The 26,871-nt window shown below is 41.8% G+C and overlaps 6 protein-coding genes across 6 annotated transcripts; 4 read left to right on the top strand and 2 right to left on the bottom strand.

Annotated features, from left to right (window-relative positions):
- Positions 1-2,044: 2,044 nt before the first annotated feature.
- On the bottom strand, positions 2,045-2,792 carry MELLADRAFT_123598 (uncharacterized protein; the record flags this gene model as incomplete). Its single annotated transcript, XM_007405511.1, has 3 exons — positions 2,045-2,142; positions 2,275-2,356; positions 2,454-2,792. The coding sequence occupies 3 exons, from the start codon at positions 2,790-2,792 to the stop codon at positions 2,045-2,047; spliced, it is 519 nt and encodes a 172-aa protein (XP_007405573.1).
- A 2,896-nt stretch (positions 2,793-5,688) lies between these two features.
- On the top strand, positions 5,689-6,527 carry MELLADRAFT_92376 (uncharacterized protein; the record flags this gene model as incomplete). Its single annotated transcript, XM_007405709.1, has 3 exons — positions 5,689-6,007; positions 6,198-6,345; positions 6,461-6,527. The coding sequence occupies 3 exons, from the start codon at positions 5,689-5,691 to the stop codon at positions 6,525-6,527; spliced, it is 534 nt and encodes a 177-aa protein (XP_007405771.1).
- Positions 6,528-7,245: 718 nt separating this feature from the next.
- On the bottom strand, positions 7,246-8,552 carry MELLADRAFT_70907 (uncharacterized protein; the record flags this gene model as incomplete). The annotated part of the gene is made up of 4 exons (XM_007405510.1): positions 7,246-7,668; positions 8,015-8,034; positions 8,156-8,246; positions 8,339-8,552. 4 exons carry the CDS (start codon positions 8,460-8,462, stop codon positions 7,610-7,612), a joined length of 294 nt encoding a protein of 97 aa, XP_007405572.1.
- An 11,010-nt stretch (positions 8,553-19,562) lies between these two features.
- On the top strand, positions 19,563-21,164 carry MELLADRAFT_92374 (uncharacterized protein; the record flags this gene model as incomplete). The annotated part of the gene is made up of 3 exons (XM_007405710.1): positions 19,563-19,694; positions 19,756-20,253; positions 20,316-21,164. 3 exons carry the CDS (start codon positions 19,563-19,565, stop codon positions 21,162-21,164), a joined length of 1,479 nt encoding a protein of 492 aa, XP_007405772.1.
- A 1,346-nt stretch (positions 21,165-22,510) lies between these two features.
- On the top strand, positions 22,511-22,882 carry MELLADRAFT_102793 (uncharacterized protein; the record flags this gene model as incomplete). The annotated part of the gene is made up of 2 exons (XM_007405711.1): positions 22,511-22,544; positions 22,593-22,882. 2 exons carry the CDS (start codon positions 22,511-22,513, stop codon positions 22,880-22,882), a joined length of 324 nt encoding a protein of 107 aa, XP_007405773.1.
- Positions 22,883-23,499: 617 nt separating this feature from the next.
- MELLADRAFT_92373 (uncharacterized protein) lies at positions 23,500-25,205 on the top strand (the record flags this gene model as incomplete). Its single annotated transcript, XM_007405712.1, has 4 exons — positions 23,500-23,596; positions 23,678-23,719; positions 23,799-24,652; positions 24,720-25,205. The coding sequence occupies 4 exons, from the start codon at positions 23,500-23,502 to the stop codon at positions 25,203-25,205; spliced, it is 1,479 nt and encodes a 492-aa protein (XP_007405774.1).
- Between the last annotated feature and the right edge of the window lie 1,666 nt (positions 25,206-26,871).

Genomic DNA, 26,871 nt, shown 5'->3' with positions numbered 1-26,871 from the left:
CTTCGGTATTGTAGCTCTCCATGCACATCCACTCCGAGTCATTGGGAGAATCTTGATCACCCCACGTGAAACATAACCACTCGACTATCAAATCAAGCATTGATTTGCCATCTTCATTTGTATCTTTCACCCACGAGATTTGTTTTTGAGTGGTTGAATCGTCTTGAACTGGGTTTTGAGAGGTGGAATTGTCTTCAACCGGTGACTGCTTGATTGAAGTGTTTTGTACAGGTGGTTCAGCGGTCAAACCTTCGACTGATGATATCGCACCTGAGGTGTCTTGAACTGATGATGGTGCGGTTGAAATCCCTTGAACTGATGCTTGAGTAGTTGAAGCTGAAGCCGAAGAAGAATTCTTACTATTCTTCTTTGAAGTGCGAGTGCCAGATCCACGCGGTTTTCTCTTGGGCTTATCGGAAGTTGGCCCCATCACAGCAGGGGTCGATGATACAGTAGATGTCAAGTTCGGTACCGAAGGAGCAGGTGGTATGGCTTGCTGAAGAGACTGAGATCCAGGATAAGCCAAGATGACTGGAGAAGGTGAGGAGATATAGGAAGAGGGGTGAGGATAGGATATAAGCTGCAGAGGGGTGGCTGGATTAGTAGTGTTGGTGTTTGCGCAGACCCATACGACGTCGCTCGAGTTTAAGTTGATGGGAGTTGCTGGAGGGTTTTGGGAGTTATTGAGATTTTGAGAGTGGATCGGTGCATTAGTTGAGTAGATGCACGAGTTGTTTAAGTTCGGTGTTGGAGGGGGATGATCGGACATGGTGGGGGTGAGGGGAAACTCAACTGGGTGAGGGTCTCAGCCTGTCAGGCGGTGTCAGTTAAATTTGCCGAAGGAAAAAAAAATACTTTTGCCAGCCGCACATAGTTTCAAAAACAACACAAAAAAGTATGTGGGAAAAAGTATGTACACCCACATACTTGCTTTGAGTACCGTAATTCACTACAACATCAATGCTTCCATCAGAAGTTCAGAACTCAAGTTGTACCACGTTCATAAGATATCCAACAGTTCAACAATTAGCATGTTCATCTTTATGCTTTTCTTGAGCTTACCATATGATTTCTAAGATTGAAAGCCAACCAAATGTGTTTGACTCACCCTGACTCATACATATGTATGTATCTTCAGGATCAACCCACGGCCTTCAATCTTGCTTATCTATCATTCTGGACTCACACAGCCCACACAGTCTCTTCCCTTTGATCTGTCACTTTGGATTGAGGTCAACAAAGACCAACACATTTGACCATGTCACTGTCATGTAGGCAATAAAAAAGGTGCTGAAGGGCAAGAATAGGATCCTTATTGAATCAAAAAGGCTAGTGGAAGTTAACAATGTAGATATCATCACTACTGTTCAGGATAGAATATGGGAAATCTGGTGAGCTGAGCCTCGTTGAGCTACCTGACAACAAATGAAACCCTCACATGATATTCACTAGCCTGCCTCTTGCGGAAGTGGTTGTTGAGTTAAGCAGACCTTTCTTAACTTCCAAGCTCAGCAAATTCAAATTTAGAATGTGTGAAATACATGCAGTCCCATAAATCTTGTCCTAAATCTTTTGTGACTTTGCACCCTCTTCTCACAGTGCGGCTGGAGGCCGTGAAGCAGGAATGTGAGACACCACTTTGAAACAAAAACTTGCCGGTAAAAGGCCAGTGAGAATGCTGCCAGCTGGCTGTTACAAAGCTGGGGTCATCAAAGCATCCGAATTTCAATGCAGCAAGCCTAACATTCAGACCATGTGTTCAGATTAGGTTCAAAAACACCAACTATTTTATTAAATCGATTTCTATCAAAGGTCCACAACAGATGAAAGGGACTTATTTCTGTCTGGGATTGAATGATCCAAAGAATCAATTTAGATGTATATGACCCTGTGCCCACATATTCTAGAAGTCTCGATCTATAATAAAAGGTAGTTTGAAATATAATAAAAGAACATTAGAAATATAATATCCTACAGCCTCAGACATCACGGACAGACTGCACATATGAAGAGCTCTTTAAAGATATTATGATGTTTTACAAATTTATTCAATTGGAATACAACGAATATGAACCAAAGGCGCGGCTGATTGAAAAGAAAAAAGTTCTCCTTTGTAAAATTGATTTTCGCGTATCACAAGACCTATTATTCAAAGTAAATTGAGATAATAAATTGACAAAAAGAAAGTGTATCACAATATGAAGTCAGTCAATCAAGTGGCCCTTTTCCGTCATATAAAAAATGAGCGGTTAGTTAGACCAAAGGAGACTCAACGGTAACTTCCACATGCCAAGGGTGAGCTGAACAAAGCGACAATATTAGGTTCATCACTAGGAGAGGTAATACCACGCGCCAACTGAAATGTAAAGGAGATCAAAATCAGTAAAGCCCTTTCAACTTGTGTGTTCGATTGGTCCAAAATTTCGAAAATAAAAATAAAAGGTAGACTTCACTGTGATTGAATATCCATCATTATCTTCCGTAGGTCGAAGAAACACATCAATCGAGATTGTTGTTGCACCATCTTCTTCATCATCATCACATTTAGTGTAATCCACATACAAAACTCCCATATTTCCAACGCTCTTGATCAACTTTCCACCCTCTGGACGGACGAGGGTACCGTGTGGTCCAGGGCTCATTAAATGTGCTGAAATAGGAGATCCAGGAGCCGTAGGTTCCTGTGGTTCTGTGACTTTTGATATGGATAGTATAGACTTTGTGGCGAAACAGATGAGGATGACCATCAAAGCAAACACATTTCGACACCAACGTATACTTGAAATGTACATCTGTCATGAAGTAAAAGGTTTCCATGATCAATAACCTCAAAGTTGAAGGATTTGCCATTCGAAAGTGATGTGCTTACTCTTAGATTCGTTGTGATTCGATGCTGGATGGGTCCTTGTCTTGACGAGAGAGCCAACGGTGGTCAATTATCCTTTGGAAAAAGGAGTTCAATACGTCTAAACCTAATAGGCAGAAATCTAATGCGTTCAGATGGCTTAAATACGGTAGAAGATATATTTGCGTTGAGCCAGATTCGATTAAAAACCCCCTTACAAAAGTCTCAATCAATTCTCTGACGGAAAAAATTGAGCTGATCTGAAATGTCAAGGTTGACTCTTAGACTTGGTATGGTTGATGGATGAAGGGGGGATTAGGCGCTCGAATTCAAGACGTTTTAGAGTAAAGTGGAGACTCTACGGACAAAGAGAATGGTTAGCCAAAATCATCAACCGCAAGGAAGTACAAATTCGATGACGAAAGACTTACAAATGCGTTAACCACACCTCCCGCAGGTGCACATCAGAATACCCAAAAGCGCGTTATTGGATCTCCAGAACACACTTGAGTTCTTAACGAGGTCAGTAGTGATGTGATCGACTGGCAATGATATGTAACTTACGCGCGGCATGCAGCTCGGTTATCAAAGTTTAGTCAATTAGACATCTGATCAAGCTGAGTAAAAGTTTCGCAATACGGTTTCGGCTTGAGGGCGATCATGGCGAAAGGTGGTGGTCACCTCGGTTGAATTCTAAAAGTTATTGTTTTGCTCAAGGATGCCGACGCGAGGACATCCCCGAGTATTGCTTGATTCTCGATACTCCCGAATCGATTACATACATTGGTTTCCTTAGAAGTCGCCAGTTTTGATCAATCAATCAGGAAGAACCAACTCTCTATTTACACCGTGAACAAGATCTTTATGTCGAGTGATCATTCAGGATGTCGATTATCCCGAATTTGGGATTCAGCTAGAGTTACCGCCAACATTAGCGGTGTACAAACCTACGACCCAACTTGAAAACCCATGAGAAAAACCCATGAAAACCCAACTTGTTTTTGGGTTTTTTTGACGGGTTTTTTTGATGGGTTGCCCTCAAAAGGTTTGAACACCCCAGCCCCCATCACAACCTAAAACAGTACAGTCACAGTTCCTGTCATCACTTGATGCCTTGATTTTACTTCACATCGCTTGTCTTGCATTGACCACATCCATGACTTGTCTTCAAAATCTACTTGCTTGTTTGATGAGGGTGTCCCTCATGAAGTACAATGCCGATGCTGATGCCAACAACAGCAATTTAGACAAGATTATTTGAATCAAAACAATCTCTGACTTGTAGAAGTCTACTCATTCTCAAAAGTCGATTTAGACATGTTTCTCTTTGAAATAAAACAATCTCTTTTGATTTCTTCATATTGCAAGAGTTGAAACAAACTAAAGAAACCGATCTTATATAGCAGAGTTTAATAAAAGGTATTCAAAGATAATCGATTAAAATAAAAAAGATTGAAACAAGTCACTCTCTAGAACTAACTGCAATTTTTGGTTGATCGATTAAGGTAAAAAAATGAAACTATTTGATAATCCAATAATGGAGCTGTGGATGATAAAACATTATCACCTATTCCTAGTATCACTTCTTCACGAGGAAAATGATAAATTGAAAAGTTGAACGATATGAAGAAGAAGTTGACCGAGATCGAATTTATAATAATGATGAACTTGTTAATCAAATCAAATCTAATTGTGTTATATCTTTTACATAAAAAGGTTTTTGCAGCTTGGCTTTCATCTTGGAGATTGTGATGTTTTCTTTTGTGGCCAATTCGGTAGCTCGATTAGTCGTCATCATTTTGGACATCTCTTAGGAGGAGTTGAAGCTAATTCGTTCTTGAGATTTTGTAGCACGAGTTCCAGGAGTTGATGGGGATGTAAGACTGTTTGGTGGAAGGTTTCTGGACAGTTTGGAGGTGTTGTGTCGGCAAGGAAGGGGGATGTTGGACTCAGCTAATTTTCTTTCTTTGATGGGTGGTCAAATCTAGCCAATTTCAACCCATGAGAAAAAACCCGTCAAAAAAACCCAAAAACAAGTTGGGTTTTCATGGGTTTTTCTCATGGGTTTTCAAGTTGGGTCGTAGGTTTGTACACCGCTATTGTGTGTTCGTTTACCATGCAGGCTGAATCATCCCCGGAAATTCCAATAGGCATATGCTCAGTTCTCTGCCCAAAATAAGCCCCTGAGAAAATCTACGGAAATGACGCACATGATTATTGAGTGATTCTCCTTCCAACATATCAAAATTCAAAATGTACATTTGCAAGCTTAACCAAAAAAGCCTAACCAACAAATTTTCCATCAGCATAGCTCTACCCCTGACAAATGTGGTTCCCGATGAAGAAACTGATCATAACAGCTTCTCGCGTGAGTTTTATGCAGTAGCTTATGATACCATTGATCATGATGAAGGCCTTCTACAACCTTTGTCTACTGCCTTCTCGTAATTTCCCTTTGAGAACAGTTCATCCAATTTAGGATAATTGATCATGAACACTTCCCATGTTGAGGTCCAGGTATTTGGAGGTGAGATGCAACTTGGGTATCAAGAAATTTTAAATGTCACCAAGATATACTGCGAATATGTATTTTCTTCATTTTTGAGCCATCAAGAATTTTGAACGCAACGAGCAAAAAACATAGAAGACTTTTTTTGAGTTTTTTATAAACTTCTATTGAAATCAAAATTGGTTTCACAAATTTTTTGTTCAGTCATTCTCTCAGTAACTTTGAAGCTCATCACAGCGAGTTTATTCATTTCTCACTTAGGCCCAGGAGTCACGACTGTTTTCCACCCAATTGAGATTCTTGAGAGGTTGACATGAGTCACGATAAGTGTCACATGTGTGAATCTCAACCAGACGCGTGCAAGCACCTATGCCTGCTTTTAGAAGCCACTGGCGCACACGCCTTGATTATGCGCGCAAGGCCTGCACAGGGCCCGGCACGCCGCACCATCCAGATATCATTTTCGGTCCAAATCGCATCCGAAATTCCGCATACACCACTTCAAGTCTCTCTCAACATCAACATCATCAAAGTAAAGACAATCAAACCGACCAAGATGATCACTTCGATACTTTCAAAACCACTGAGACGATCAGCTCGTCTCGATTCCTTAACTCATAGCACACGATCTGCTTCCGGTAGTCCTCATTACAGTTTGTTCGATCTCATTTGGTTTCTATCTCTATGACCCAAAGGTCAACATCTGTCATTGATGAATTGACATTGGGATCTCCTTCTTTTGAAATCACTTTAACTTATCCGATCATGCAAAATTCCAAACCCCACGTCTTTGGAACCCTGCTCCGAATCTCACCTACGATATCGATATTCATTCTACAACAGATCAACCTTCAGGTTGGCTTTTTGGAGAAAAACCATTGAAGCCTGGAGAAAAACGAGTTAGAGAAGATTGGGAATTAACCTGGTATATTGGATTTTGGGGTACCACTGCATTAGGTATTCTTATGCATATTTACAAACCAGATAGATCGTAAGTCACCTTCTTTGTTTTCATTGAGTCTCAATTGGGAGGTACAAGAGCTGTCATAATGGCCGATGCTAATGTCGATCAATTTTTCTAATTTCGTTGTTTACTTTTCAATTAGGATTACTACTTGGGCTCGACAAGAAGCGGAGAAGAGATCTGAGGCACCAACTTATGAAAAGTCATGAATAATCGAGTTCAAGAATCACAATGTCTAGATAATGCGTCAGCCACTCATGGTCTTCTGACTACACTTCAGAAATCGAACATCCTTTGAGCGTATCGCCTACTGACACTTCTTTAATCATATCAATCAATCTGCTGAACTCTTAGTCCAGTGCATCGACATCCCTCTGACCCCGCCATGACTTGACATATCTGGATGAATTGAGCTTTGGATCTCGAAAGGGTGTGTCCAATTTGCTGGAACTGTTCGACTTGCCTTCATTACTCGGTGGAATGTAAGATATGGTGAATCAAAGGATCGAAGTGTGTGGCCTATTCATGGCCCAGCTGGCCACTCTCTTCACGCTGTATGTTTTAGTTAAAAACTGCCCAATGCAGTAGTGTTTAGAACACGGCGGAACTCGTGACTGGGTTCAATTTGACTTTTGCTCAAGCTGCAAGATCTTGATACTTCTCCAACCAGTCAGAAGCACTTACCCCCAAAGCCTCTGGGAGTAAGGTGGTTCCCTAATGACTTGAGCTGTGGGAGGTCAAGATCCTTCGAATCACTCTGAACAAGATACTAGAAAGTGTGTACAGGTTTGCTTTCTAGAAAATGTTCGGAAGATGCATAGCTCACCTGTTAATCCTAAAATCTCATGTTGATACCACGCTGAGATTCCAGAAAGAAATACACGGTGAACGCACTAAGATTTCTTACCCATGACGGGAGATAATATTGCCACAGCAAAGTTAATTAACATTGCCACAGAAAAGTTAATTGTTGGTACAGAAATATGGATTTGGACCATTGGACAGGACCGCAAAGATTACATAAAGAGGGAAAATTGAGATGTATTTCGCACAATTAGTAGCATTGCATAGTATGAGCAAGGGTTCCTTAAACCGTTGATTTGACACGTGCCACAGATGCGGAGATCACCCCCTATGAAAATAAGGCATCTCTTGATCACCGTCAGAATGGACTGTTTGGGGACACATCAAACATCAGAAATGAGTTGGTCAGCAAGATGAGCCAATGGTAATGCTTCTCTACGATCTCAACATAAATCTGCGAGTGGGGGGGTAGTCAGACTTGATGAGATCAACAGCACATGCCGAAGCACTCATCCAAAGTGCCAATACAGCACAGTTCCTCGAGTCCTGAACACGAATTAGGAGAAAGAATATGATCAGATGTACATTTTTGGGAAAACGATGCTATCATGTACAGAAGTCTGAAGAAGACGAAAGCATCCAATACGTTCAAGGAGAGTATCCAAGTATCCAATTTGAATTAACTTGGATGCCGGATAAGATGACTCAGCGCGTTCAAGGATTGCCTCGTGTCATTCAATTTGAAGTCTCTCTGTCCCACTGTGGTTATCAAGTTACTTCGAGTTGGATACCAGGATGTGAACCTCGAATGTGTTGAAGCATCCTATCCTCTTCAGGCTTCCGTACATGGTAGCACAAGCTCTTGGGGCGAGGTATACACTGGTTTACTCACCGCAACAGATGCACATGAAGCTACAGGGCAGGTTGTTTTGGTCGAAGAAAAGAGCGAAACAAAAGAGGTATGTCTCAGATAGGAGTAAAAGATGATCTGGGAAATCGATGAAAACCGTCAAGACAGAGCGATCGTACTCACCAGCAACATTCTGCACAGGCGTGATGACCTTCACCACCCCTAAGGCGTAAAACTATACGTGACACAGGCCCATCTTTCGAAGGCGGCTCTTCTACAACGACCATTGTATGTCAGACCGATACCAGAAAATAGCTGGTGAGTATACGAACACAAATTCATGAAAAATAGAAGAATGCTGCTTACCGTCTTTCTGTTTACCGTCTGGTGCGACTGGCAATGATAGTGACATGGGACTAATAGCACCAGGTTGAGTGGATAGCATTTGAGATTTTGATTCGGGTTGATCGATGCAAGTTTGAGTCATCATGAAAGGGGTTTTTTGTTATGGATGTACGAGAATTGCTATTCCGACGATTGGAAATCTTATTCTGGATGGACCGATGCAACTACTTTGCTCAAACAGAAAGGTGAACAAGGTGGCCCTCAGTCGCTAGCTTTGGTCACTCAAGTGACGTCACTTTCAACAAAAGCAGGCACTCGGATATAACAATCGACCAGGCTTTAGCGCATGATTAATTGCTCGAACTATCACACTTTGGTTCATAAATGATTAATTCAAGATGCCAGCAATTCTCAGTTTCTCCGTAAGTCAACCCAGGTCAACCCATAAGATGAGTCCACAGTTGAAAGCTTGGGTTAAAGTCCCCCCTCCGCTTGCAAAGTCCTCCGCAGGCTATAGAGGATAAGGATGGGGATCACCGGTGATGGGAATTGGTCAAGACAAGTCAGAATTTTTGAACATCAAGGATATACATAATCTTTGATTCTGGGAGAGTTGATTGCATTTGGAACAACAGATGATTGTAAATGCATTAAATCAGCATTTTTGATTATGTATTGCACCAAATGTGATCATTTGTTCCTCGGGGAAATTACATTTGCACTGGTACAAAACCTGTCATAAGGCATACCCCTTGGTCCAACCAATTTAGTATGCCTTATAGCAGGTTAAGCCATATGACAGAGTAATGTCATATAGCATGATTGTATGACTTCAAAATTATACCTATAGTCACATATTTTCATGTCACATAAGACAGGATTTTTGTGAGAGGACAAATTTTGGGTAGACTCCATTGCTTTTTGAATTGAGTTTTGATTGGGATCAAGGGTGCAAATGAAAGGGAATGAAAGGAACCAATAACATTTGATGAAATATCTATCACTTTATCAGCCAAATGTGGGCCAACAGTACACTATTCTTGGGTATTTCATGCCTTAACACCTTACTAATGTCCAAAAAAAGTATGCCATAAGGTGTTATACAGAGAAGGCATAATTTGGCCATGACAATGGTTGTCCAGGCAGAAATGTATGCAAGTGGGCAGGTTAAGCCAATATAAAGGTATGCCATACAACAGGTTTGACTGTATATAGTGGTAAAGTGCAGAAAATCTTCTTATTGGTAGCAAAAAGTTAACTTGAAAAGGAATTCCACTACAAAAACTTCACCAACCAATAAAAGCTAATATGAATTCTTCAATCACTTGATCTTCAAACCAAATCTCAGAGGAACTTGATTGAGCATAACTCTGGGTGCATTTGTCTTTTGAAAACCTTGACAATCATAAAACTAGTTTCAAAATTACATTGATGTTGACAAACAACAAGGAGTCAAAAAAGGATATTGTGATAAGATGATGTAAAAACAGATAAATGGGGAGAAAACACAACCTTTGAGTTATCTAATTGGAAATGGACTTGATTTATAACTTGAAGTAGGATGAGGCAAGCTCATAAATTGCTCAAGAAATGAAAGTGAAGAACCCTGAAAAATAATTGGTAAAAAATGAGCATTTATAAGTTTCTGGATTAGGTGATTAGTAAACTTACTCAAAGCAATATGATCATTCAGATATAGAATTCAAGAAACATGTTGATCTGGAACAACAATCATGCAACCTCAATTTGGATTAATACCATATTTCTTGTAAGCATTACCATGGGCTTCATGATAACTTTTGTCATCTGTAAAGCCAATTGGATAGAAGTAAAAAAGGCCGTCAGATAATGATTATATAAACAGAATTATTCCAATGAAAGGAAAGAGCATGTTGACCTTGCATTGTTCTCAGGATTTGATGAAATTGAATTGATTCTAATGAAGTTCTAGGTAAGGATACAATAGTTATACAATCATGTAACTGAATCAGAGTCTTCTCCAATAGGAGTAAATCTTTGAATTGGACTGTTTTCATCATCAGCTAAAAAGTTGGATAATTGATCCAGTCTGATTTTACAAGCTTTTGTAAATGAATGAGAACACCTAATAAACCAGTGCTAAAGGTAAGCACTCTTCTCCAGCTCGAGGTATGCAGACCTCTAAGGAACTAACCTAGATAGCAGGAGGAAAATATAAGTGATGAGAAAACTTTTATAAAGAACTCGAAAGCTCGAAGATGATGATCTTAAGGATTTTCTCTTTCCAAAAGATATTATTTATTACTTGTTAACTAACCTAATAAACCAGTGCTAAAGGTAAGCACTCTTCTCCAGCTCGAGGTATGCAGACCTCTAAGGAACTAACCTAAAGACAAGTAGAAAAGAAATAAGAGACATGAGAAGACAGGACATAATAAAAGAGCGTATGAGAGAAATAAAATGTACCTAGATAGCAGGAGGAAAATATAAGTGATGAGAAAACTTTTATAAAGAACTCGAAAGCTCGAAGATGATGATCTTAAGGATTTCTAACACATATAGATATATTAGTAAGATAACGTGTATAGTGAAAAAGGCAAAAAGGTACTCACTCTCTTTCCAAAAGATGAGGAAAGAGAGGGAGATTGAGAACCGAGCCTTGCTATACATAGAAGTGAAAAAGATCAAAATAAAATATTGGGAAAGATGAACAACAACGTTATTGGGAAAGATGTACAAGACACTTTTCTTGACTCGTCTACAAAGATCACAAACACTAAAACATCTCTGATAACAAAAACGAAAGAAACCTAAATCCAACTCCAAAAACCGCTACCATACGTCCGTCATACAACGGTCAGGGTAAGTGTCTTGATTGTATTTCGACACACCCCCTCAATCAAGACACAAATTAGACACATCTTCTTAATCCTACCCCCTTCATATGCTCCCAAAACGGCCCAGGATGCAAAGGTTTTGTTAGCAAGTCCGCTGTCATCTCGGAGGACTTGCAATAAACTAAATTGATTTGACCCTGATTGACCTGTTCACGTATCCAATGATGTTCAATTTCGATGTGCTTGGTCCTTCCATGGTGCACCGCGTTAGATGCCAGATCCAATGCTCCCAAGTTGTCGCAGTTAATGTTGATTGGGCCAGAGTACTCAAGACCAACATCGCGAAATAAGTTTCGTAACCATTGAGTTTCTTGACCAGCTTCAGTTGTGGCGCGGTACTCCGCTTCTGTTGAAGAAAGTGCAACTGTTTGTTGCAAACGAGACCTCCAAGATATGGCCCCACCAAAGATAGTTGTCAAGTAACCTGTAGTAGAACGTCTTGAACTTTTATCGCCAGCCCAGTCAGAGTCGACATTTGTGATAGGTACGTTCCAGCTAGCTTGCATCTTGAAAATGGTGGTGTCCCCGGCGTGATAATGAATGCCAAGGCTAAGCGTACCTCGCAAGTACCGCATGACGTGTTGCAAGGCATCCCAGTGGCGCTCGCAAGGGGTATCCAGATGACGTGATAAAACACCCACGGCGTACGCGATGTCGGGGCGTGTGCATTGTGCCAGGTACATTAAGCTACCGACTCCGGATCGATAGGGTCGGTTGAGTTTGGCGAAAGAAGCAGCCTCCTCGCTAGTTGAGGTGGTGAGTTTTAAGCCTCCTTGAATGGGTGTTGAGGCCGGCTTGCAGTCTGATAGGCCGAATTGCAATAGGAGTGCCTCCGTCATTGACCGTTGGTGGATAGCGTAGTGGTGTTTGCTGACACGCAGGGTTTCGATTCCAACCACGCAAGTCGCCTCACCGAGGTCATCCATTTCCCAGAAAGCCATAACTTCTTTCTTGAAACCGGGAATGGATTGGTCGGTGCCAGTAACTGCCATGTCGTTGACGTGCAAGTAAAAAATGATAATATCAAACTGTGAGCGACGTCTAATGAATACGCACTCATCACCCTCAGCCTGAACAAAGTCAATGGTGAACAGCATAGTTTTAAACTCATCGTTCCATTCATGGGCCGACTGCTTGAGCCCGTAGAGCGCACGCAATAGTTCACAGACGTGATCTTCGCTACCAAGACTTTCATAACCTTCCGGTTGCTCCATGTAAACCTTCTCTTTTAACAATGAATTCAAGAAAGCGGCCACCGCATCCATAGAATGAATGCTCCAACCAAAATAAGATGCAATTGCTACAAGTACTCGATACGAGGCGGGTTTACCAGTTGGCGCATAAGTTTTATCGTAGTCAACACCAAATGTTTGAGTAAATCCTTTTGCTACAAGACGTGCTTTGTATTTGATGATGGATCCATCAGGCCGGTGTTTGATTTTGAAGTGCCATTGACAACCTACCACCGGTGCATCCAGCGGACGGTCGACGATGGTCCAGACGTTTTTACGAGTCATGTTTTCAATTTCCTTATCACACGCCTTCTTCCACTCAGCTGAATCAGTACTTTTCATGGCTTGCTTGTATGACCCAGGTTCAGTTATTAGGCGAACATTTGATTTGACGGCGAATGCGTAAGCGCTGACGTCCCCTCTGGGTATGAATACATCATCATAAAGTTTGTTGTTATACCAGAAGACGAAATTAGAATTAGGAATAAAACGGTCTACCGGCCGCACCTCCCTAGTTGAACGACGTGGGAGTGAAGGTTGAGGAAGAACATCGGGTAAGGGTTCAATGGGAACGTCTGCTACAGTGACTAGTTGTTCATCGATATCGTTGTCTGGTTCAGTAGCAGGCAATACAGGTGGTTCAGTTTGTAAGACGAGTTGATCGACGTTTTCTTCATCTGCTGTCAAATGAGATATGTCAAAAGTAGGAAGTTGTGTGAAAGGATAGACATCTTCTCGAAAAGAAGCATCATGTGTGATAACAATCTTAGAATCTTTAAGCGTAAAAATCTTGTAGTTTCTATTGTGTTCGGTATGACCTGCTAAAACACCGTGTTCAGAATTTGGTGCGTATTTGTTATCGCGGTCAGGTTTTCTGATGAGCACATAGGCAAGACACCCAAAAGCCCGGATATGGGATATATCTGGTTTTCTTCCATACCACATTTCAAAAGGGGTTTTGTTCTTCGGAATAGTCGTGGTCATGGTGCGGTTGTTTAAGAAGACTGCATTCTTCACCGCCTCCATCCAGAACCGAATTGGTAAGTTTGCTCAAAGTAGCATTGCTCTACCTTTGGAGACTATGGTGCGCATGGATCGTTCTGCAACACCGTTTTCTTCAGGAGTGTAAGCAGCGGTAATTCTAAGGTATATACCTTGACTTTGACACCATGGTAACATTACGTCGTTAAGAAATTCACCGCCACCATCAAGGGTAAGACATTTCACCTTTCGATCACATTGACGTTCAACTAGGGAAAGATATGTTTGAATAGCATCATGAACTTCTTCCTTCTCTTTTGATTTAAGGCCAGTAATGTGACAAAATGATGTATGATCATCAGTGAAAAGGATAAAATAGAGGCTTCGACATAGGGCAGGTGTACGCATTATTCCACTTAGGTCTATGTGGACATTATCCAATGGATGCAGAGATCTAGTACGAGTTTGAGAGTGCGGTTGACAATGAGCTTTTGCTAAGTCACATGAATTGCATGGTAGTGTTTGTGGCAATACAACTTTTGATAAAGAAACAGGAATTCCCAACACTATATCCCCCTTGATCATTTGCTTTAAATATGCAAGATTCGGGTGACCTAGTTGATGATGAAGAAGTTGGAGTGTTTCAGTGATGTTGTCGGTTATTGCGGCAGAGCTAGGACTGGGTTCAGATGATAATGTACGAACCGCATTGACGTGGAGTAGCATAGACGTTGGATCAACCTTTCCGGTAAGTGCCGTTTTTCCATTCTTTTGAATAACGAATGAACCATTATCGCGACGAGTAGTGATCCATCCTTCATATAAAAGTCTACCACCAGCAATTAAGTTTTGTTTCAAAGATGGGACAAGAAGACAGTCGGTCAATGTTGTAAGATCACCGGAAGGTCCTATTAAGGTGACGTTTCCTCTTCCTTGAATTTCAAGCGTAGTTGAACCGCCAGCCAATCCAACTCGTTCGCTGGGAGATGAGCTAGCAATGAAGGATTTAACATCAAAGTATTTGATTGATTTGAACATATGATGTGTAGTTCCGGAATCAACTATTCCGAAGTGCTCGTTTTCGATGTCTGCATTTGAATTGACGATATACACGGCACTAGCGCTCGCGGAAAACTCAGATCGTTCTAATGCGTCTTGAAGAGATGATAGTGAAGGAAAAGACTGAGGAACAGTGATTGCTTCGGCTTGGTGTACTGAGACTGATGATGTCGATGGCGGTCCTCTCTCAACCCACTCCCCTTTTGCTTTCTTGGATGCAACCCACGCTTTGTACTTATCAATATTTTTGGGGTTTCTGATACAATCAGCTTCGGTGTGTGTTAAAGATACACATTTCTTGGGAGAACATCTAGTCTGAACAAACCCTTGGCGTCTTCTCATAGGACTAACTGCGTTGGCTTCAATAATTGGTAAGTTTTTGGTGTTAGGATGCAACATTTCTCGATTCGTAATCCGAACATTGAGAGCAGTGACCACTGAATTATATTCGAACGTATCTTTATCCGCAATATCCTCAGCTACTTTGATCCATTCAGAATTCAAGGACATAAGAAGTTGTTGTCCTAACTCTACTTGACCAATGCTTCCACCAGACGTAGTAAAAGCCGTATAGGCTCGATGAAAATTGTCTAGGTGTTTTGATAGAGTAGAAGATCCTTGATTGAGTTGGAATAGAATTCTTCTCATTAACATTTGGTGTGCTGGAGTACGGGGAGCGTGATGGTCTCTGATCTTAATCCATAGTTTGCTAGGGGAAGATTCGAGATCAGGACCAATGCCAGTTTCTACAGTTATAAAAGGTTCAAACCAATTACGATTCGGTTGATCGAGTTTGGATATCATCCACGTAGTGAGGGATTCTCGAACCACATCATTGAAAATCTTGAGATCATCATTGATGCCTGATTCATCCTTATCTGAGAGGAGGAAATTGGTAAAAGATAATGATTTAGTACCATTTCGAACCTCTGATGACCAGTTAGGGTAGTTGGTATCGTTGAGCTTTTCAGTGATACTTATTTTCAATAATGAATTTGACATGTGAGAAGCAATTTGGTAACGTTTGTTACCGAAAAGTGAAGTGACAGTTGCAGTTCCTACATTAGTAGGCGGTAAGGTAGATGATGCCATGTTGGGTATAAGACCTTCTAAGATGGTTTGTTCGCCAACAGAATCGATATCAGATGTTGATTGAAAATCCTCAGCGGATGAAGTTGATGAGTTTAGTGGAGAAGAGGTGTAAAAATCTACTGGAAATGGGAACTCTTCTTCATTCATATGTTATAACGATTGATGCGGTCGAAACTGTCTCTCTCGCTACCATGTAAATGAATGAGAACACCTAATAAACCAGTGCTAAAGGTAAGCACTCTTCTCCAGCTCGAGGTATGCAGACCTCTAAGGAACTAACCTAATAAACCAGTGCTAAAGGTAAGCACTCTTCTCCAGCTCGAGGTATGCAGACCTCTAAGGAACTAACCTAGATAGCAGGAGGAAAATATAAGTGATGAGAAAACTTTTATAAAGAACTCGAAAGCTCGAAGATGATGATCTTAAGGATTTTCTCTTTCCAAAAGATATTATTTATTACTTGTTAACTAACCTAATAAACCAGTGCTAAAGGTAAGCACTCTTCTCCAGCTCGAGGTATGCAGACCTCTAAGGAACTAACCTAAAGACAAGTAGAAAAGAAATAAGAGACATGAGAAGACAGGACATAATAAAAGAGCGTATGAGAGAAATAAAATGTACCTAGATAGCAGGAGGAAAATATAAGTGATGAGAAAACTTTTATAAAGAACTCAAAAGCTCGAAGATGATGATCTTAAGGATTTCTAACACATATAGATATATTAGTAAGATAACGTGTATAGTGAAAAAGGCAAAAAGGTACTCACTCTCTTTCCAAAAGATGAGGAAAGAGAGGGAGATTGAGAACCGAGCCTTGCTATACATAGAAGTGAAAAAGATCAAAATAAAATATTGGGAAAGATGAACAACAACGTTATTGGGAAAGATGTACAAGACACTTTTCTTGACTCGTCTACAAAGATCACAAACACTAAAACATCTCTGATAACAAAAACGAAAGAAAACTAAATCCAACTCCAAAAACCGCTACCATACGTCCGTCATACAACGGTCAGGGTAAGTGTCTTGATTGTATTTCGACAGCTTTGTCTGATTGTACATCACCTGGAATAATTAAGAGCTTCCATTTTCCATCTGCAGGATGAGATCTACACAGGAGAGTTGACACAAACAGGTTTAGTCACACAGGACTTGCATAAACATGAGACTATCTTAGCAAGTGTGTCTCTTACCTCTGGCTGACTACATCACCAGGCACTTGGTTTGGCATCCAGATAGAAGTAAATCTTGTTTCACATTGAGGTGGGCTCTTGATGTAGGGGGCTTGATAGGAGAGGGAAAAAAGGAAACAATCTTTTAAAATAGGAGGAATAGTTTTTTATATATGTCTTATTTTTTATTTCTTCTAATCATATGAATTGAAGAAAATAATCAAAAACAGGAAGAATCAGAAGGGTTATAAGATTTGATGTTGTAAACTAAGTGTTTCTGATAAGAGTAGAAAAAGAGTGTACCTACTTCTACATATTGTTTTAGGTTAACTTGGTGTGTAATTTCAGAATACTTGCACTCAAAAATAAATCAAGATCAAAATTACAGTTGTCTGACAAATTCCATCTGTGCCCTGACCCATACTCCATAAAAATCCATACAATTTTGACCATCTGTACTGCCAACAAAGTTAGCTTGGAAATGAAACCCCAAGGTATCATTGGACCAAATTACCTCAGACACAATGTCTGAGTATTTGATCCAAGGTCTTTTTAAGTGCCAATAAAGTCTTGGAGCATTACCTTGGACTGCGTGTCTGAGGTAATCTAGTCCAATGGTACCTCAGACTCAAAACTTCAAGTAACTTTGTTGGTGGTGCTGCAGAAAAATTGTGGAAAAAGTGGGTACATGACCCATAAATGGTATGCCATAACCCATGAGGTGTTTAAGGGAAATCAGACTCCAGAGCCCATAATCCATAAGTCCGTGTTCATTTGAAAAAGAATCAACTGAGGGAGGCTTGAGAAGCTCTATACAACTAACAAACTGCATTGATAGCCTTATTCAACCTTGTTCAACTTTCACACATCACACATTACAAACTCTGTTATTCTCAAGAGCTTCCCAAAGCTTCAGACATCATGCTATTTCACTTGGGAAGCAAAGATGCAAACTTCAAAGGAAGTGCGGGGGTATGCAAGGGTCCTTTGAGCTTCTCTTAGACACTGCTGATTGCTTGATGTTAAAGCTACAAAGCAGCAGACTCTTGTTACTTTTTTTTCTAGGATTTCCTAAGGAGTCTGCCTTTTTTTAATACAATTGTCTTTTTCATAACCCATATTTTGTCTGCAAATATATATGTATGGTGTTTGAAAGAGATTCAGGTACCAGATACCCTAGCAAAACCCATACTTCTGACTCAAACTTTCTGAATATGGGTTATGTCAGAGATGGCTGTATGCGCTTATGGTTTCTTCTTACCTCACTGTTTTATTATTTTGTTAATGACGTCATGATTTTTAAGTTCTTAAAGGTTACTCATTAATCAACATTGTATCCTTTCTCTCATCGAAACTTACAAATCTTTCTATTGACAATCTTCTTCTTATTTAGATTGTTCCATTTCTCTCGCTCAGTGTGCAGCTTCATTACAAAGCTGACACCTTGAACAATCTCAGATCGTCTCCAGTTCAATTGAGAAAAATCAGCATCGTGGTTGGATGATTGATATAGAGATTGATCAACTAAGACAAATGAGAATGAAGGAGATTCTTCCCGTGAGTGATCGAAACATTGATCAAACTATCAGGTTATTGAGTATCAATCAGTTTTTGCATTGACCTCATAGTTCTATTCCTCAAGATAAGTGTTTGCGCGGTAGCGAAGGCAAGCAGATCACTCGAGACTGATAATAGCCATTTGATGAATTATTTGAAATTGAATTCTATATTAGGTTGGGAATTAACAACAGTACAAAGTCTTTTGCTCTACATGAAGGCATGAAAGGAAACGATATAAACTTTGCCTGATTTCATAAATGATGAAGCCGACATAGAATCAAAATCAAGGTCTGTAACAAAAGAATGTAATGGTGAAATGATTGAGTGATCAAGAAATAGTGAAGGACTGATTGATTTAAAAAAGTGAATGAATATCTTTCTTTGTCATGTTGATCTTTGGCTCATTATAATCGACACTTGTGGATCACCTTGGCTGAGATGATGGCAGTACCCAACAAGACTTGCTAGAGACGGGGATGGTAAGTAGTCAGCTACATTCTAAGCTCACTGGAATTATTATTTTAAGCTTTGGTTCAGAGTCGAGAATCCGTGACTCACGCCTGGGATTTCGTTGTTACTGCGAATGACGGTCACCATGTCCGTCTCGCGTGAGCACGCCGACGTGCTCACACGAAAGACATCTCATGTAAGGTTGTTAGACCCTTCGAAGATGTCTTTCGAAATGTTTAAAGGTCGCCCTTTGTCTAAGTGAGACGTTGATCAGACATAGGCGGTCTGATCGAATCCATTCAACCCTCTTTGTGACAACAGCGGTCCCAAACGCGCACTGCTTGAAACTATCGGTTTTTTTTTGGCTCTTCCGCCGATCTTGAAATAGCCGTTGCATGTTCAATCCAACGAGACCCACCTAATGAGGTTCTCTCGCCATTACTTCGTTATTTGTTACGCGAGTTCCAGTCCGAGCGTGCTCGCCCAAACATTGCAATTTATCAAGTAGGGTGATTTGATATTGCTTGCTTGCAGCTGTCTGCCGACCCATCTGCTCAACCACGAAAAGAGTGTCTCGGATGTAAGCGAGACCTCACAAAGCTATGGGTTGGAAACCCGCCTTCCACAGGTTTTATAACTGATGAGCGTGCTCTTTCAGTCTTTACATCGGCCGCTGGCTTTCCTCGCGCTTCGACCAGAGCCAAATACGTCGACGGAGGCCTATAAAAGCCTGCGCGTTTTCCCTGTTGTCGTCCATGAGCAGAGTTCATTCGTACTCCTGTCCAACTTAAAGAAATAAGCTTTCATTATCTCCCTGTACATCATGTCCAGAATGCTCACTATCCCCAACAAAATATCTCCAATACAATCAAGGGGCGCTAAGATATGGGCTCGTAGTGTTCGTCAAATTGACGCACTTGGCGCTCTGTCGAAAAATGAGATGACTCATGTTCATGTTAGTTACTTTTTCGTTTCAAAGTATACAAGATCTTTGCTTATCATACCTCATCTCTCAGTCGATTGTCCGACGTCACCTTCGAGTGTTGATGTGTCGGGACTCGGAGGCATCACCCATCCCACCAACCCTGTCAGCGCACGAGCAAAAGGATATGCTTGAACGCTTCCCAGAAGGACAACCACTCCCTCACGGGACTTCTATGCCAATGATCGATGTGACCGACTTCGAGAAAACCGGTGTTCACCTGAGCCCACACCGTTTCGAAGACCTTGAATTAGAGCTAAAGCGCTGGGGCCTTCGACGATTCTCATTCAAATGGGAGGCGGATTTAGAAGAACGCGTGAACGTTCTGGCCCAGGGTATCTTCTGGAACTCCTTCTACAATGCGATAAAAAATCGCTATTACAACTTCTCCGTCCACCAAGATATTCTCAGACTCGAGATCATCATGCCAGTCTTCAAGACCCAGTTCAAGCGCTTGTCGTTTATGTATCACGAACAATGCAGCAATAACAAAATCCTTGATGGACATTATAAATTAGCCGAAAAAAAGAAGGTGTGCTTGTTTTTACTTCGTGAATTTTGCCTTTCCAGTCGCTGACCACCTTCTGACGACAGATCTTCAAGGAATATGCGGATTACTTGATCAAATGCGGCGCTGCAAGACCGTTGGCGTCGATCTTCCAACCACGAAATTACCTGATCATGGGTGATATCGCTGAAGTCCAATTAATGTCTAGTGGCTATCCTGCTAGGGAAGTACACTATGTCATACCTCGATGGTGGTCAGAGCAAATGATTGCCTTCATCAAAGCTATCGAGGCGCGCGTTCACTTTGCTGCTCAGTCTCGCAATGCGGATCCTCAAAAACGTCGTTCTGCTTGTAAATTCATCTCGAGCTCTTCGAATGAATACGGGTTCATACCTCGTCATCTGCCTGCCGACATGTACTCTGAGGAACTCAAAAACTCGCTACCTATTGGAGACCTATGGGAGCTCAAAATGAAGCCTTCGGTGTTGCCTGCCGTGGGTGCTATGGACCAGATCTTTCCGGGTGACGCAGGCGAGCTTGTGCAACACTCTTTGGACGGAGTCGACAACGAGCAATACACTAGTGACGACGATATTTCTGATGACGAGATTTACGACATCCACACCGACCAGAACTTCGAAACCTCATATTCCATCATCACTAAACTTGAAGATTTTGAGTCTCGCGTCCAGACTCAGATTTCCACTTTACGAGGAGACTTAGACGATTCTATCAAGAAGTTTTCCAATCTCACCACCGAATTGAACGGCTTGGTCCCCTTGCGCTTGGAAGAATTGAATAAAGCAAAAGATGACATTACAAACCTCTACAATAAGCTCGGGGCTGTGCAAGGAAAGTTAGGAATTGCCGAAGAGGGAAATTTGTCGAATGATGCAGCTGAAGCTGCAGGTCCCGCCGTGCAATCACAAGTCTGAGGTGTGTTGACGATTTGGAAACGGTTTGTGATTCATATTGCTTTTATATTTCGATGCGAACCTGACAATACCTTATTATGATTGATCTTGCTCAGGAAACAATATCCGCGCTTCTTTCTCACAGAATTGTAAAAAATCATCTATCAAACACGTAAGATGTTCCACAATTTCAAAGCACATTTCAAATATCGTCCCAAACTTTTCACTTCTCTCTGATTGTCATACAACATACACGTGCCTATGTCAATTTTGTCCAACTGTGATCTTTTGTAAAGGGTATATAAGACTCCGGGTTGCACCAATATTATCTTATACTCTGTTCTATCACTCTCCTCAAAGGGGCTTCTCCCTTTCAGCCCTAAAATTTAGATTTCAGAGCCCGTGGAGCTACTGGAAGATATGGAGGTCTGAGTTCACTGGTGCCTACGTCCTTGTAACTATGTACTGTTACTATCTGTGCTAAACTTATGTTTGCGTGTGGAATCTTATTATGTTCAACCTGTTTGCTTGTGGCTGCACAAAATGCAGACAGAAATTTGGGTATTGAAAACCTCCACCAAGTACCTGCTCACCGTACATGTTGGTTCAGGTCTAATTGGATCACTTGATACCCTTGCGGATCAAGTAAACCAAAGCGATTGAAGGACAAAATCTTTGTCATCAAAGTTAGTATTGAGGGCGTGTAAGTACAGCTGGAAATATGCAAAAATGACGCTCAGAACTCATATCGGCGGTTGAAGGACATAGTGCTTTGGCTGGCATGGACTCACCAGAGTAAAAAAAGGGAAAGCGCTTGTAAGCACCGCAATATATATCTTATTAGTAATGGTAATTATGAGCTGATTAGGAACCCGTACTGGTACATTGGACATTTTGATGTGATAATATGGCGCGATATTATTGAGAGCGGTATCAATGCCCCCTCATGATCAGTCAGACAACTCAAATTGCAGCAAGACTCAGCTCTCCGAAGTTTTCAATTGTATGCGTGTTGCGAGAGTGTGCTCTTTGTTCTTGTGGTCAAATAGCAAAGTACACATAGGTGTTTCATGGTTCATGTGTGCGTATCTCTAAGAAGGATCGGAAAAGCTCGTGTCTCTCCAATCCTTCTTAGAATTACGTTCAGTTACTCACGCCGAAACTCTTCGGCTATTTTGCTTGACTGAGCTTGAAAAAGTTGTGTTGAAAAGGTCACTCGACACCGGTTATTATACACTAAATCTATGATTTAGTGTTGCATGCACATGCTGATAATTCTGTGAAACAGGAAACTACCCTGATATTATGCGGGTACGTACAAAATTCATTAACCTACGTGTGAGTGGATCAATGAGCAATGAACAAATATGTCAAAAGTTAAGATTAGACTTAGCACGACAGGTGGGTAATTGTAGTATTGAAAAAAAAGGGTAATCGCAGTTGCTCTAGATCGGGGTAATCTCAGACCACCGCTAGGATTACCCAACCGAAATGTGGTAAATGCAGAAGTGTTTTTGGATGCGAAGTGCCCCCCTGGAACGACCCTCTTGCGCAAATGTCTGAAAACTGAGATGGGTGTTGTAGGAAAGTTTAGATGGTCGCCGATTGTGAGCACATACACAGCCGGTGGAATGGCAGAGGCGGGTTTGAGTGGTAGATGTGCAAAGCCTAACATTGAGGGTGCTACACGCAACTCACGCTCAAAGCTGGGAATATACCAGTCACAATCTTCCGAATGAGTGAGCGTGCGCTTGTCTGAATCAAGTGGTATACGGGTAAATGGGATGCGGATGAACGTTTCCGGAAGGTTAATCCATGACAAACTTGACTGTTGAACATGTGATCGGTGGTGGCCTACCGCGTGAGCTCTTAGAATATCTGTGTGAGGGCATGGGCTATGCAGATTGGCTCAGTGACACTACCGGCTCAATTGGTTGGCCGAAGGCATATCGTCGATTTTTTTTGCACGTATGGGTGAGTTTGTGTCTGTAAAAAAAAGGTCGATGGCTGGTCTTGAAAAACCGTTGGAAAAGAACAATCATAGACGTGTTTTGGTATTCGGCGGTTTTTGAAAAATGGTGCTACATATGCGTCGTGGAGGTTAATGTGGCCTTGTTTGGAAGGGCTGGATGGTTTGACGTTGACCATCCTGCCCTTAAAGATTTGGGTCTCATGCTGCACTAGTTAAAATCCGTGCTCGAATAGTAAAGTCAGGTATCTCGATCACGCTGTCTTTACAATTGTTTTCTCTATCAATCTTTCCGGATACTTGTACATACCTTATCTGTGCTTTTTTTGACACCCTCGTTTCCTTTTTTTTTTCAAATTACTCATTGTCTCTTGAACCAATTCGAAGATGAGTCTACCTCCGACAATGACCCAGATGACACCAGGCGTATCATCGGGTGGTGCAAAACGCCAAAGGGTTGAAGAGGATGATTATCAACGTCAAGGTATGTGCTTCCTTCGGCATGATCGTGGGGTCTTGATCACCGATTTCAAGTCCTGGCCTTGTTTGGAATTTTAAAACATAGGGGTCGAGGGGGGATCAGATGATGAAGACGACGAAAGCTCAGGTTAGTGACGTCTGGATACATGGGCATCTAAATGTTAGCGTAGTATTGACAACGATGGACTTGCCTGAGCGTTGAACAGATGGTGGACTTACACACGAAGAGAGCCTAGAGCGGAAGAGGAAACGGACTGCAAAACTTAAAGCCCTGACCCAGATCAGGCACCGCGAAGCTGAAATTGGCAAGGTTGCTGCTCAACATGAGGTTCCAAAAGCTGCCACGCCTCTTGCGAGAGCTATCCACGAGTACACCCGGATGCTGATGGGTATTCCGCGGAAGGCAAGGGGAACATCAATGCTCGAAAGTGTTTCCGAACCGAAATTACCTGATCCACCATCAGAAGAGGAACGCCAAGCTTGGGAGTGTCGCAAACAATTACGTGAGAAATTTATTCGAGATGCTCAAGACAAAGCAATGCAAAAGTATCTTGCAAAAAAACCGACTGGTTTTAAGCCGAATCGAAAACAGAGAAAGACTGTCGAGAAGGATGCAGCTGAGATGGCGGCCATCAAGAAACCTATGCAACCTGTGATATTTACCTCTCGAATCAGCGCTGGTGGTCGCACACGCTATGCTCATCATTTCGGTACACAATGTGAAGCGGCTCTAGCGATGGCCGGGTTTCCACGTTGCACTTTCGACTGGCAGGCATCTTACGACTCCCCTTGGAACGCTGCGACAGCAACAATCATACTTGCTCATTGGGTGAAGACTTATGACGCAAATGGTGCAAGAGCATTTGGAATCATCTCTTCGGATAATACTCCGGCCAACCGTGAAGAAGTGCTTCGAAGATGGTGTGGTAACAAGGCCCCAAAACATCGCGAGCAAACAAGGCATGTTGAGATGTTTAAGACTCCGGCCGGTAAAAAGTTGCTAGAAGATCACTTTGCAATTACTCATAGTATTACGAGCAAAAGGCGTAATAAAGAGAAGGTTAGTCACTTTCATATTCTATGAAAGAAGAATTTCAATGCTCACATTGAAATTAATGTCGATTCAGATTGTTGAAGCGCGGTTACACGAAGCCTTCAAATTCTGGGGCAAAAGTTCTGCCGAATATGCCATGTTATCCCATCCGGAAGTCCATTCGGAAGACGAGCTTCAACCGACAAATGCCTCTGGATCTCGTCAGAGGTTACGGCTGGACTGGCGGAGCGCGGAGTTAGATACATTGATAATGCTCCTAGATCAATCCCATTGGAAGCGTAAAACTATACCAAAGGAACGTAGGGCCGCAAAGCAATTGGTGGAACGAGGGAACTACGCTCCCACTGCGGACCCCGATCGCTTTCCTCCAAAAGGCTTTCAAGCCTCATTGATTTCTCCGGGCTGGTTGGACAATGCAGACGGTTTGATCGTATCGGAATTGGATTTGAATGAAGAGGATGCTGTTGATGTCCAGCAAGCCATCCAGGATGCGATGAGGGTTTTCAAATCCCGTGCCAACCTGGCTGAAGAGGAGGCCAGTGGGTCCACCTTGAGCTGAATCATGATGTTTGAAGCACTAGCCGCAGGTACGTCGTTTTTTATCACCTCAACATATTGATTTAGTCTGAATGGGTGCTCCTTCTTTCCCACTACTATCTAGTGACAACAATCCGAGTCGTCGTCTCAAATGTGTTCTTCAATCCTCCGCTCTCTTGTCATTGGTAACTATTGTGAATTTTGGAGACCAATAATGTAAATAGTTGTAAATAGTTGTTTTCAAAGTATCTATAGATAAACCATTTTCATTCTTTCTTTCTTCTTCTCGTTTAGGTAATTAGAAGAAATGTCCATAGCTTTCATCAGTGTTTCCAGACGTGTACACACAATACTTTTGGCCCTGTATGTATGTGATACATAAGCACAATTTGAAGTGTGAAAGTCTGATACCAACATTACTTTCACTACATTTCATTTTTGCACAGGTTCGAGATTCCTTCTCGAACCTTTCGAAATCACACCTCTTCCCATAATGACCACTTATACGCTCAGCTTTCGAGAAGCACAATCCCGGACTCATGGAACCTGATCATGTGACATACCATGTTCCAATTTGAGAAACGTCCCGACGTAGAATTTTTATTCTTAAGATTCGCTTGCTTTGATATCAGCAGCTATCTACCTTTCCGGCAGTTGATATCTATGATACTACCGATGACGAGTATTATTTGGATCGTCCATGTCAAGCGGGTGCTTTCGACTCCTACTTTCCATATCGGTGAGGGTGCTTTGTGTTTGATTTAATATACACAAACCACTTTCATCCAGGCTGAGCAAAATCTTTCCATCACATCCAACCTAACGAATTTATCATTAACTGTGCTTAAATTAAATTCAGCGAGCCTTCGCTCCCAAAACGCTTTATCCTTGTTTGACCGACCTTCGTACTGTTGAACCGTTCACGTACGTCCAGGGTTTATCGATGGCGAATGGTTGATCTCAACCCTTACTATTCATCACAGTGAGACCTGCGTTTGGTGATGATCAAATCACCACGTTTAGCTTCGCATAAGCCTCCACCCAAGTGTTTCTGTGCAGATACACAAGGATGCCTACACCGGTGTTTCAGATAAATCGTAAGCATCTGGCGAGCCGTCAAACTCCAACCAACATTCGAAATGAACGGATGACCCACAACAAATAGCCAACTCACCGCAGGCTTTCCCACAGTTGATGTCGAAGCATTTATGGCATCATCCAGTGGAAGATTTCGTTCCACTTTGTCTTTCTTATATATAATTTAACCTTCCACTCAAATCATATTCTATTCACTTCAATCTGAATGTCGTATTTTGGACCAGACCACATGTGCTGCACATGTGTAGCCTTGGGATGTTTTCAGCGTCAGTTTGAAAAGGACGGACTTACCCACACAGGACGACTTTTTCATCGCACAAATTATCCGCGCCACTTGGCAGCGTCTAATGCCCAACAATCGCTCCATTCCACGGCAGCTGACCCTTCTAACGCAGCTGTCACAATTCACGCCTTGTCCCATGAGTCTATATCTTTAAGACCAGTGGCATCCAATTCGTCAGGACGAGTCGACAGCGCAGCTATCCCCTCAACTCGCAAACGGAATCGGCCAGCTGAGGCTACACTTGAGCCCTCCTCATCTCACGTGGAAGATTTGGAACCAGCTCGCAAGAATCCACGATTGATGACCC

Source organism: Melampsora larici-populina (genome assembly GCF_000204055.1).
Source record: "Melampsora larici-populina 98AG31 unplaced genomic scaffold MELLAscaffold_4, whole genome shotgun sequence".
Lineage (NCBI taxonomy): Eukaryota > Fungi > Basidiomycota > Pucciniomycetes > Pucciniales > Melampsoraceae > Melampsora > Melampsora laricis-populina.
The sequence above is the reverse complement of the archived record's forward strand: the minus strand, read 5'-3'. Positions and strand labels throughout refer to the sequence as shown.